Raw genomic sequence first — 11,672 nt, 5'->3', positions numbered from 1 at the left:
AGAAGGAGGGAGCGCGGAGGAACGGAGGAGAGAGGGGCCGGGAGGGAGCCGCTAGGGAGGGAGCGCGAGGCGAGCGGCGAGGCGAGGGGGGGGAGGGGGATCCGGAGAGGGGGAGGCGCCGTGCGAGTTGGCAGAGACCGAGGCCGAGGGGGCCTGGGCGCGGGGAGGGGTTCGCTCAGGCGGAATGCGGGGAGCCCGCGGGCCTGGCGCGGGAGAGGGCTAGGTAGGAGGGGCCGTGGGTTGTATGGGCAGTTATGAGGGAGGCTGGAGAAGTTTGGGGGCCAAGGGGTGTGCGGTAGAGGTGAGGGGGGGAGCCTGTGGGTTTGTGGCAGAGATGGGGTAATGGAGTTAGGTTGGAGAGATTGAGCTTCTTGGGGGCCACGGGGGCAGTGAGGTGTGTGACACGGGGAGGGGAAAGAAGCTTGGGGTGACAGCGTCTTTGGCGGACATGTAGCAGAAGAGGTTTGGGAGGGCATTTGTGAGAGAGAATGGGATGGAAGTTTGGTGTCATAAGGAGGGGAAGAAATTGAAAAGATGGAGACATACACAGGAGGATGGGGTTTCTGGACGAGAGTGAAGAGTTTGGGGGTGATTGGTGTTGGGGAAAGAACAGCAAATATAAGAATTTGGGGGAATGACAAGTCTAGAGATGTCATGTGGAGAGAGAAGGGAAAGCAAGAGGAACCTTAAGAAAGGATGGAGACGGTGGGACCAGATGCAGATTCTAGGGGACTGGGTTCTGGGTGGGAGAGGAAGGTGGAAGATGGGGCGGGGGGATGGCTGGGTTCCAGGGGGGGGCAGGGGGGTTCCAAAAGAGCTGAGGAGGGTTTCATTTGGCAAGACAAGGTAGATAGAATGGAGTGCGGGTGGAAGGGAGTGGTAATGAAGATGAGAAAGAAATGTAAGATAGACAAGGCCTTTGGTGGCCATGCGGAGGAGGAGGGAAATTCAGTGATAGGGAGGACAAGCTAGGGGAGATGGGAAGGGAAAGCAGTAGAAGGAAATGGTAGGAATGGGGGTGCATGAGCGTTCATTTATGGGAGTGGGACACCATCCTCAGGCCCTCTGGCTGGTAGCAGCTCCATTTTCCTTCTCAAATCTGTTCGAAGTCATCACTCACAGTACTTTGGGCTACAGGGAAGGGGTCCGGTGGGGATTAGGCTCCACGTGGAAACAACCCCAGGTGTCGTGATCATTCTAATGTGGAGACAGTTCCACCCCAGACCCCTCTCCAGGCAGCCTGTGTCCCTGACAGTCCCCAGCCACTCCCAGTCTTCAGCCAGGAGGCCAGCACCCCCGGTCCCCACCCCCCCAGAGTCCCCTGGGCTCTCTCCCTGCCCCACACCAAGCAGCAACATCTCTCAGGACAAAGGACACCAAGACGCTGGGTGATTTTTGGCAGCTGAGATTGGGAAGGCCAGAGAATGGGAGGGAGGCAGGCTGGGAAACAGGAAGAGCTGGAGCCGGAGTCTGGATTGGGAGCCCTCAATAGTGCTCCAGATTGGGGCTGGGGCTGGGGCTGGGGGTGGTGTGTGTGTGTGAGCCCGTCAGCTAGAGGCCGAGGGTGGGCCCTGAAGGTAGGATCCCACCAGGCTTCTGAGAAGGAAGGAGCTTGGCTCTGTAGCAACTAGTAGATTTTGCCTCATATTTCCCTGGGCCAGGCTCAGCCAAGTTCTAGGAATACCCAGAAGCTCTAAATGGATTCTATGGCACCGGGGAACCTGAGCAGGAAGGCTTCCCTGGCCTAGGAATGAATCACCACTCTTCAGACTGTTGAACTGGTTGGCACTCACTTTATTACCCCAGTCCCACCTTCCTTATCCCTCAGGGCTTTCCAGACAGCTCCACCCTGCCCGCCCCCGCTGCCCACTCCCTTCATCTGTGTCCTAGGAGAACCCCAGCTCCTTCTCCCCACCCCCCAACTTTGTTCCAAGACTCCTCCTCTCCCCATGGTCCCCCCTCCATTGCATTTCCTCCCTGTCTGCACTGTTCAGTTCAGTCCCCCACTGGGCCCTGGCCCAGGCTCTTCCCAGCTCCTTTCCAGGCCGAGCTCTTCTCCCTCCTTTTTTAACCACTAAGGGATGGGCTAGGATGGTGACATATCTGAGCCTAAAAGAAAAACTTAGGCAGTGGTAGAAATGGGATGAGGAGAGTGAGAAGAGAAGCCAGGGCCTACCCCCTCCAATTCCTCCCCTACCTGAGGGCCGGGCTCACAATTCAGCTTCAGGGAGCGTCACACACACCCCACCGCCATCCCTCACCCCAGCTCCCTCTCTGGCCCCGGTCCCCCACGACCCACCCGTCTCCAGGCAACGGCACAAAAGGAAAGTGGAGAGAGGGGCCTGGGAGGCCCAGGCAGAGCTAGCTGTAACCCAATCCAAGCCAGTACCTGAGCGGTTGGGTCGTGGGGGGCATGAGAAGGCGACCTAGCAAGGAGGAAAGGGCAGAGGTTAGGAAATGTGGCTCCGACCAGGAGTTACTGAAGAAAGATGGATATAATGGACCCTAGAGAAAAGTACGGTGTGCCCCCAAGGGAAACAGAAAGGGGCACCAGGAGACAGCAGAGAAGGGAAAGCTGAGATGCCCGCGCTGGAATGAAGAGGCACAGAGGCCGGGGCAAGAAACTCTTCGACTGAAAAGGGCTGAGTTGTCAGCGACACAGGAGGAGAAAAGCAGAGAAACGGGTCCTGCCCATACAGAACGGGAATCCTCTTCCAGTCCTGGAGCTGGGCAGGATGGCAGAGGGGGCCCAGGACCAGAACTCAGAGAAGAAACAGAGTGGGAGGCCCACAGAGGGAGCAGCCTTGCAATTCCTCCCACCCTCGCCCTGGAGCCAGTGCAGTCAACAGCCTACAGAAGCTTGACTCCCTCTAGTGGCCGCAGCTTCCCCCAGACCCTGCCGGCTCCACCCCGGTATCCGAGCCCTGGAGGGGGCTCCCCCTCCCCCCTCCTCCGCCCCCACCCCCCTCCTCCGCCCCCCTCCCCCCTCCTCCCCGGTTGTTCCTGGGTTCCCATCTCAATGCTGGGGCTCCGCTGGAGCTGAAGGGTGATAGTGCATCTCCCCAGCCACACACTGGCACCCTTCTCGCAGGCTGACCCAGGGAGGGGCCCGTTGAGTACCCCAGGTCCTGAATCTCCAGTTTACTGGAAGGCTGTTTCCTCAGGCTTCTGTACCCCCAGTACCATTCTTCCCTCGCTCCATGGTACCATTCTTCCCTCGTACCATCCTTTCCTCCCCGGGTCCCCACCTTGCAAGGGGTGCTGCCCAGGCAGTGCTGGTCCATCCCAGAAGCAGCCAGGACTTGGTCTGGGAGAGGCCCAGTACCGGAGCTGCTCCAGCCCACAGCTTTATCCCTTCTCTGGTCAAGGCCCTTGGTGAATCTGCAAACCCTTTGGATCCCTTTCTCCAAAAATGCATATACACACACAATTTTTGATACTTTTAGGAATTCTGGGACCCCAGGTTAAGAACCCCTAATTCACCTGGGTCCTGGGGCCAGGCTTGCTGCTGACAAGGCAGGGCAATGTGCTCCCTACCTGGCCAGGGTGAGGTAGGCAATGCCATCCTCCTGGCCTATTTGTTGGGTTTCTTCCTCTTTCTGTGCCCTCCCCAGCTCTGCTATCCAGTTTCACCGACTTCCACGAGCTCCATCTTCTCTCCCCTCGTGTGGACGAGAGTAAGACTCCTCAGACACAGTAATGCACGGTGACTCAGACTTTAATGGTGGTACTCATTTCAACGCCACAGAGGTGCTGGCAGCTGTGGAACACGGCACGGGGGAGTGAGACGGTGCTCAGGTGCAGCTGCAGGAAGAACGAACGAGGGGGAAACGGGCTGGGGAGAGAGGGACAGGGGAGGAGCCCCGGGCACACAGCCCCACCTCTGGACCAAGCCAGGCTGCGGTTAAGGCTTGGCACGCACACAGGAACCCTCATCGAGGCCCCTTTCTGGGACCCTTCCCGTTCCAGCAAGACCCCCACCCCAGGCCATCTCAGAATCTACAGTCACATGAAATACAGACACATGGTCCCGTCCAGTCAGGCCAGTTTCTGGCCCTGGAGTTATGAGGAAGTGAATCATTAATAGGATGAATGAAAATTAAATAAATGAATAAATAATATATCAGCGCCTTAGGCCAGGCCTGAGCACGCAGCCAGCACTCCCCTCCACTCAGCACTGCGCAGTTCCTGCCTCATAGGCAACCTGGAAACGAACAGACCCAGCGCAACGCACACATGACACATGGCCCCTCTACACACCGCAACAACCAACCCTGACGCTCCAGCACAGACCCTGATCGGTCTTCCGTGGATGCCCTTACATCCTCAGTCCATGGCCAGTTTTTGAGGAGGGAGAAGAGAAAGGAAGGAGGAGTGGAGAGTGTGGAACCCAGAGTGGGCGAGAGCGGAGACAGCAGGGGCTGGACCAGCCAAGGAGCAGCGCAGCAGGTCAGCCGGGGTGTCTGGGGTGAAATTTCGAGCAGGACCGGAAAGAAGAGGTTCCAGGAGGACGGGCGAGGGGTTCCAAGTCTCCAGGCAGGTAGAGGGATCACAGCACGCTGGGATTGCGGAAATTATGTCCAGCGAAGCGAGCTTCGTCCCCCAGCTCTTCTTCGATTCTGAGAGAGGTGAGTCAGAAAGGAAACAGTCAGGGAAGCAGGAGGACCGCACCCCCCTTCCCGTGGGGCCGCCATCCTCCAAGCCCCTCGCACCACCTGCTCCCGGGTCCTGGCCTGAGCCGGGGCATTCCCTGGCTTTCCATGGGCCGTCAATCAGGCCATCTGTAAACCCATCAATCAAAAACAAGTATTTTCTGGATGCCTACTGTTTGTTCTCCAGGCCCCGGGCACTGGAGATGAAATGGTGGAGAAACACAGCTTATAACCCCCTGGGTCCTGGGCTTCCATTCCCCGGGTTCCCTCACCTCATGAGCTGGTTGTACTTAGCCAGACGCTCAGAACGGCATGGGGCACCAGTCTTGATCTGAAACACCCCAAAAGATAAGCAGCTCAGTGGCCGCCCTTTGCCCCGTGAAAGAAAACTTACACTCCCTTGAGATTCCCCCAACACCCGCAAACACCTGGAAGGAGAAAGCCACCTGAGCCTAGAACCCACCAATTGCACAAAGGGCTCCCTGGCGCTCACCTGGCCTGTGCACAGCCCTACCACCAGGTCCGCAATGAACGTGTCCTCAGTCTCTCCCGAGCGGTGACTCACCATGACCCCCCAGCCATTCTCCTGGGCCAGCTTGCACCTGCATCCGTACAGCAGCACTGAGCCCCAGCCCCTCACGCCCGCCCCCTCTTCTCATCCCCTATGTTGGTCAAGAAACATCTGGAGGGAAGCTGTCCGGGAGGGGAGCAGGGAATCTGGGCGGAGGGAGCAGAACCAGGAGAGCCAGGAGAGCCAGGAGAGCCGTGAAAGTGACTCCAGGTTCCCTGCCCCCTTCAGCACTTGTGGCCAAGACTGGGCTGGGAGCACTGGTGAGAGGCATCCTGCAGAAACGGGCTGAGTCAGGGACGCGAGGCACTCACGCTTGGATGGCTTCGGTGACCGAACCGATCTGGTTGACCTTCAGCAGCAGACAGTTGCAGGCCTTCTCCTCCACGGCCCGCTCGATTCGCTTTGGGTTGGTCACTGTCAGGTCATCACCCACAATCTGGATCCCCACGTTGGCTGTGAACTTGGACCAGGCAGCCCAGTCGTCCTGGTCAAAGGGGTCCTCGATGGAGACCACTGTTGGGAGAGCGATGAGGAAGCTCTGAGTCAGGCAGGAACACCCCGCTTAGATTCCCTGAATGGACAGATCAGACCCCCCGGCCAACTCAGCCTCCTCACCCCTGCTTCCCCTGAAATAAGCCTGCCCTCACTGCTTCTTGATTCCTTCATAAAACCTTTCAAAACACAAGAGTTTAGAAACTTTCTCACAACCTATCTTTGTATTTTCCCATTTTCTACCAGGAAGCCCTTCCTCGTTGCTATTCTAAAAACTTCATTCTGCAATTTATGTCTATTTTCTCTCGCTCTGTCTCAGGAACCGGAAACCAACTGCCTCCATTCAGGGGTAAAAGCCACTGGGGAACCTAGAGAGGGTGATTCAGCACCTCCTCATCCACGTCACATCCAGCTCCATTCAGCATCCAGTTTTCTTTGTTGTTGTCTTGTTTTGTTTTGTTTTTTGCCACACTGGTGGCTTATGGGATCTTAGTTCCCTGACCAGGGACTGAACCCGTGCCCTCGGCAGTGAAAGCGCAGAGTCCTAACCACTGGACCGCCAGGGAGTTCCCCAGCATCCAGTTTTATCAGCCAGAGATCCTGAACTGTGCTAGTTCCAGTCACCCTCTCACCATGCCTGGTTCCTCCCAAACCCGCCCCCTGATCCCAGCAGCTTCAGAGATCATGACTTTAATCAGGGTCCAAAGCAGATGGAACAGATTCACCACAGGTACCTGCACATTTGCACAACATCCAAAGCCCAGCCTCTGCAGGAGGCTCCTTCACCCCATCCCTGGTTCTCAGGTTCTTCTCAGGACATCTCTCCCTGGCACCCGGGTCAGCACCCCCCCGTAAGGTCCAGAGTTGTCCCCAACACATCCCTGCCTGCCCCCTGCCCTCCCCCTGCCACAGCCCTTGCTCTCACCAGGATAGTCCCTGACAAAGTCCTGGTAGAGGGCCCCCAGCTGGTCCCCAGTGATGTATCGGGAAGGATTAGCGGGAGACTTGAAGTCCAAGTCGTATTTCCCATCACGATAAAACTCCGAGGCGGCGACATCCATGCCAATGACGATCTTTTCTGTGTAGCCAGCCTTGTCAATGGCTTCCTTCACCAGCTCCAAGGCTGGGGATGGAATACAATGGGCGAGGAGGAGTGAGAGAAAGAAAGAAATTCGGAACAGAAGTGGAGGGCTGTTGCTAGGGAGAGGTCTGGCTAAGGTTGTTTTGGGGTTATTCCCAGGTGTGCGACGAGCAGCCCACCTTTTAGAAAGGCAGAGGAATGGAATTGTGTTAATAATAGTTTTTTTTTGTTTTTGTTTTGGCCGCACCGCACGGTGTGTGGGATCTTGGTTCCCCGACCAGGGATCGAACCGCAGCCCCTGCATTGGAAGCGTGGACTCTTAACCACTGGACCACCAGGGAAGTCCCATAGTTTTGTTTTTTTGTTTGTTTGTTTGGTTTTAAATAGCTATAATTTATTGAGGGTTTAACTATGTCACCTAAGCACTTACACATATGATCTCATTTAATCCTCACCATGATGCTAAGAGGTAGATACTGTTGTTATTCCCATTTTACAGACGAGAAAGACAAGCACAGAGAAGTTAAGTGAGCAAGATCACCAGCCAGTAACTCTTCAAGTCAAGGTTCAAATCCAGGCAATGTGGCCCCAGAAAGTTAACTCTTAGCCACTACCTGCCTGTAGAGTTTCTCTTCACTATAAGGTTTCTACCAGGGCAGAGAAAGACTAGAAATCCTAGAAGTCTAAGAGGTTGGGGTGGGAGTGGGATAGATTTGGAGCGGATTCCCTGGAGTTTGGTGTATCTCATCAAACCGAGGATCCATCGGAGTTAAAGGTGGGGATGGATCCCACAGGTCACCTAGACCATCTCCCAGCATCCCCAGGGGCTCCAGTGGGAACTTGCAGACGCTAGCAGATCTGGCTGGGTGGATAAAGAATGTCCCCTTAGGCCTGCCTGGGACTTTGTTAGGCCCTCTGGCACCCACTCCGAGGACTGGAACCTCTTGGAATTAGCTCAGGGACCCTCACGCAGCCTCCTCGGGACTTGGTGAAATGTGTGGCCCTTCCTGATGTCCCGGGATGGAGTGAGACTTAGAGCTAGGAGTGGGGCTCCTGGCCTCACCTTCACTGTTCTCCAGGATATTGGGGGCAAAGCCACCTTCATCTCCCACGTTGGTGGCATCCTTGCCATACTTGTCCTTGATGACACCCTTGAGTGTGTGATAGACCTCCGCCCCGAGTCGCATGGCATCCCGAAAGCTCTCGGCGCCCACTGGGAGGATCATAAACTCCTGCATGGCCAGCTTGTTCCCAGCATGGGAGCCCCCATTGATCACGTTGAAGGCCTGGGAGCCACAGGAGGAAAGAAAAGTCACAGAGCACTTCCCTCTCCGCCCCTGGGAGTGTCAACCCAAAATCCCAAACTTCCTCCAGCTTCCTGGACTCAGAGTCCCCCGTCCCCATCCTTTCTCTTTAGCTGCGCCCCATCAGTTTCCTCCCATCGGTCCTCACGAGGCTTCATACTCCCTCCCCACCCACCCCTGGGAGAGGCAGGTCTAGTCTCACCGGCACAGGCAGGATGAGGTCTGAGTTCCCGGCCAGCTGAGCAATGTGGCGGTAGAGGGGCAATTCCTGCTCGGCCGCCCCTGCCTTACACACGGCCAGGGACACACCCAGGATGGCATTGGCCCCAAACTTGGCTGGGAGATTACAGAGGAAGACACTGAGCAAACACGTCCCCTTCCCCTTCCAGGCCCCGCCTCCACCTATACTCCCCAAAAGGAGCCGCTAAAGGAGACCACCCCCCCTCCTCCCTCTCCACTCCTGCAACACCTCATGCATCCTCTCCTGAAAATAGTGGGGGGCGTCAAGGGGAGGTGATTGGAAAGGGCAGAGAGCGGCACTATTGCTAAACATCCCTGAGACTATCTGCCACCAACTCCCCCCTCCTTATGCTGCAAAGTTCTCCCCTCTGTCTAATGTCATTCCCTCCCACTGGCGTTAAACTCATGGTTTCTTGAAGGGCTAGTCCTCCTCGGGTCATCCTTCTCTTTTTTTTTTTTTGGCCACACCTCGCGGCATGCAGGATCCGACCAGGGATCGTACCCGTGCCCCCTGCAGCGGAAGCTCACGCACAGAGTCCTAACCACTGGACCTCCAGGGAAGTCCCAGGTCATCCTTGCTAAGAAGCCCCCCACAGTGCTGGCCCCTCAGTTCTCCATCTGCTCCGTGAGTTTCCTCCCCACCCCCACTCTCTCCCAGCCGCTGCTTACACTTGTTCTCGGTCCCGTCCAAGTCCAACATCAGGTTGTCCAGCTTCTCTTGTTCCACCACAGAGAGACCCTGTGAGCAGAGCCTCCATCACCCAAAGCCAGGATGAAGGCTGGACCCTAAGCCAGAGGGCCCCCTACATCCACACACAGGCTCACATCTAGCCAGGGTCCAGCCAGGTTCCTGCAACAGCGGCCTGTCTGGATTAGGGGACCTGAAGCTCCATGGGAGCAGGGGGCATCCTTCCCCGGTAACCATGATTCCCAAGAGGTGGCCCTTTCTCCCTCTTCTTCATCCTCCCCTAATCCAGGGTTCCTTCCAGGACCCTGGTCCCCACCCCCAGCAAAGAGCAGGCCTCACTGAGCTGATGAGGGCCGGGGCGATGGTGGTGTTGATGTGGTCCACTGCCTTCAGGACACCTAGGGAGAGGTGGAGAGGTCAGGCTGGCTCAGGCCAGGAGGGGCCAGAAGAGAAAAGGTGGGGGGAAGGCATGCAGGAAGAGGGCTGGGGACTGGTGTGAGGTCCCCAGTGGAGGGATGGGAGAGCCGGGAAAAGACAAAGGGCCTCACCTTTGCCTAAGTAACGCTGTTTGTCCCCATCCCTTAGCTCCAGGGCCTCATAAATACCAGTGGAGGCTCCACTGGGCACCGCAGCCCGGAAAAGCCCTGGGAGGGGAACGTGGAGTGAGGATGGAGAGAGAGGACACCACAGGGACCAGGGATTCTTCAGCCTTCCAGCTCTACGCCCCTGCAGCCGCATCCAGCCTTCTTCCCACAGGGCTCCTTAACAACCCCCCGCCCCCCGACCCGGACACACGCACGGAGGCGGATGCACAAGCAGTGGCCTCCTCATCCACCCAACTGAGGTCCCACAGGCACAAGTGGGAACCCACAGAAATGAAGCTATGCAGGCAGCACACATGGTGCACGCACACACGGCACACACACGCACACACGGTGAACACAGAGGGCAGAGGCAGGGTGTATCACACACTAAACCAGCACACAGAGATCGGCCTATCCTGGCTCCCCGGGACAAGGAGGACCCACCCCGCCCCGCTCCAGGCTCGTTAGCCTGGCCCAGCACCCCATCCCCACTGGGAGTCCCCAGGGAGCCTCCCATGCCAGGCGAGGGCAAAGCCAGCATGGGGGCTGTGGGAAGGCCCTGCCCACTACCTTTGGCAGTGTAGAGATCCACCTCCACCGTGGGATTCCCACGGGAGTCCAGGATCTCCCGGGCCCAGATCTTCTCTATGGACATGATGGCTGGGATCTCCTTGGGTGGAAGGAAAGGAAGGAGAAAGGTAAGAGGCTTAGAGGGGTGGAGCCTGAGACCAGTGGGAGGGGCCAAAGGCTGGGAGGCTGAGAGGGATGGGAAAGAGGTTACCGCACTGGGTGGGGGGTGGCGAGGAGCTGGCTGCAGTCGTCGGCTGTAGAAGGGATCCCTCCCGCCCGTGGGGAGAGGAGAAGGTCAATGCAGTGAGGAAGGGGAGGTCACTGCAGTGGGGGGCGGGGTAGGATCAAAAACGAGATGGGAGGACTCCGCAGTGAGGAGGGGAGGGGCACGGCAGTGGTTCCCTCGCCCCCTCAGCAGCCGGCTGGTGGGGTTCCCCCAGATCTCCTCAGGGCGGTCCGGCTGCTAGGTCTGCATTTCTCCTTGGAGCCCAGAAGAGCATGGGTCGCATGGGCAGCGGGAGGCCTCTCCTCCCGAGCCCCCATCCCCCCCAATCTAACGCTCCAACCCCCACTCCAAGGTCCCAATCTCCCTCCAAATGTACGTCCCTCCTCTTCCCGAGAGATGTACAGTAGAGAAGTCTGCGGAGAGGGTCCTCAGTCTCTGGGGGTTGCCGTGGGGAGGGAGGAGGACGAAGAGAGACCCGTGGGGAGAGGCACAGCTGGGCCGGTCCTCCCCCGGCCCCTAGACAAATTCTCCCGTCTTCCCATCCCTCCCCGGTGCAGTGGAAACACTGTAACCGGAGTGGGCGATGCGGGAGAGGAGTGGGAGAGGGGCGTCTAGAGGAAGTCTGCGGATGCCGAGGAAGGGTGAGAAAGACATTTCCCCGATGCAAAGCCAAAGGACGTGCCAGAGTAAAAAATGCACAGCCCGGGGAGACCGCGAAACCTTATCATCGACAGAACCGGAGGCGAAAAGGGGCATGGGGAGGGGGCAGACAGGGTGGAGAAAGGCGCAGTTAGACACAGGTGCGGAGAGGCCTGGCGCGCGAATGAGGAGGGGGCGACAGCCTGAAACCGAGAGGAGCGGTCCGGGAAGGCTGGGGAAGGAGGTGCCTGGGGGGCGCGGGTGGCGGAGCAGGTGCGCAGCGTCGCGGGGCGAGGGATGCGCGAGGCCCGGGGAGAGGGGCGGGGGCGCGGCGGCGAGGGGAGGGGGCCGGAGGGGCGCGGGGCTCGGCCGGGGCTTCACCTCGGGGCTGCAGACCCAGCCTGTGGCGGTGGCGCTGTCGGTGGCGCTGGCAGTGGTGGCGGTGGCGGCGCAGAGAGAGCGGGAGTGGCGGTGGCGGTGGCTGCGGAGCCCGGGCGGCGGGCGGGGGAGGCGCGGATAGGGCCGGGCGGGCGCATGTGACCCGGAGCCCCCGATGATTCAGGAGCCGCCAGCGGAGGCGCACGTAGGAGCGCGGGGGCGGGGGGCGGGGGGCGGGGGGGGGGGG

At 58.5% G+C, this 11,672-nt stretch overlaps 1 protein-coding gene across 2 annotated transcripts; it reads right to left on the bottom strand.

Moving 5' to 3' along the window:
* Positions 1 to 3,595: 3,595 nt before the first annotated feature.
* On the bottom strand, positions 3,596 to 11,501 carry ENO2 (enolase 2). Of its 2 annotated transcripts, none has more exons than XM_068560676.1 (12): positions 11,429 to 11,501; positions 10,183 to 10,282; positions 9,577 to 9,672; positions 9,368 to 9,426; positions 9,010 to 9,079; positions 8,303 to 8,436; positions 7,860 to 8,082; positions 6,641 to 6,838; positions 5,535 to 5,736; positions 5,146 to 5,254; positions 4,925 to 4,983; positions 3,596 to 4,619 (listed from the first exon to the last, which is right to left on the bottom strand). In XM_068560676.1, exons 2-12 carry the CDS (start codon positions 10,265 to 10,267, stop codon positions 4,550 to 4,552), a joined length of 1,305 nt encoding a protein of 434 aa, XP_068416777.1. In that variant the 5' UTR covers positions 10,268 to 10,282; positions 11,429 to 11,501; the 3' UTR covers positions 3,596 to 4,549. The 2 variants fall into 2 exon arrangements, with proteins under 2 accessions (XP_068416777.1, XP_068416779.1); XM_068560678.1 differs by having other exon boundaries at positions 10,183 to 10,279; positions 11,429 to 11,457.
* Positions 11,502 to 11,672: the final 171 nt, after the last annotated feature.

The sequence above is a fragment of the Eschrichtius robustus genome, chromosome 13 (assembly GCF_028021215.1).
Source record: "Eschrichtius robustus isolate mEscRob2 chromosome 13, mEscRob2.pri, whole genome shotgun sequence".
In the NCBI taxonomy this organism is placed as follows: domain Eukaryota; kingdom Metazoa; phylum Chordata; class Mammalia; order Artiodactyla; family Eschrichtiidae; genus Eschrichtius; species Eschrichtius robustus.
Note: the sequence above shows the minus strand (reverse complement) of the source record. Positions and strands in the feature narration are given on the sequence as shown.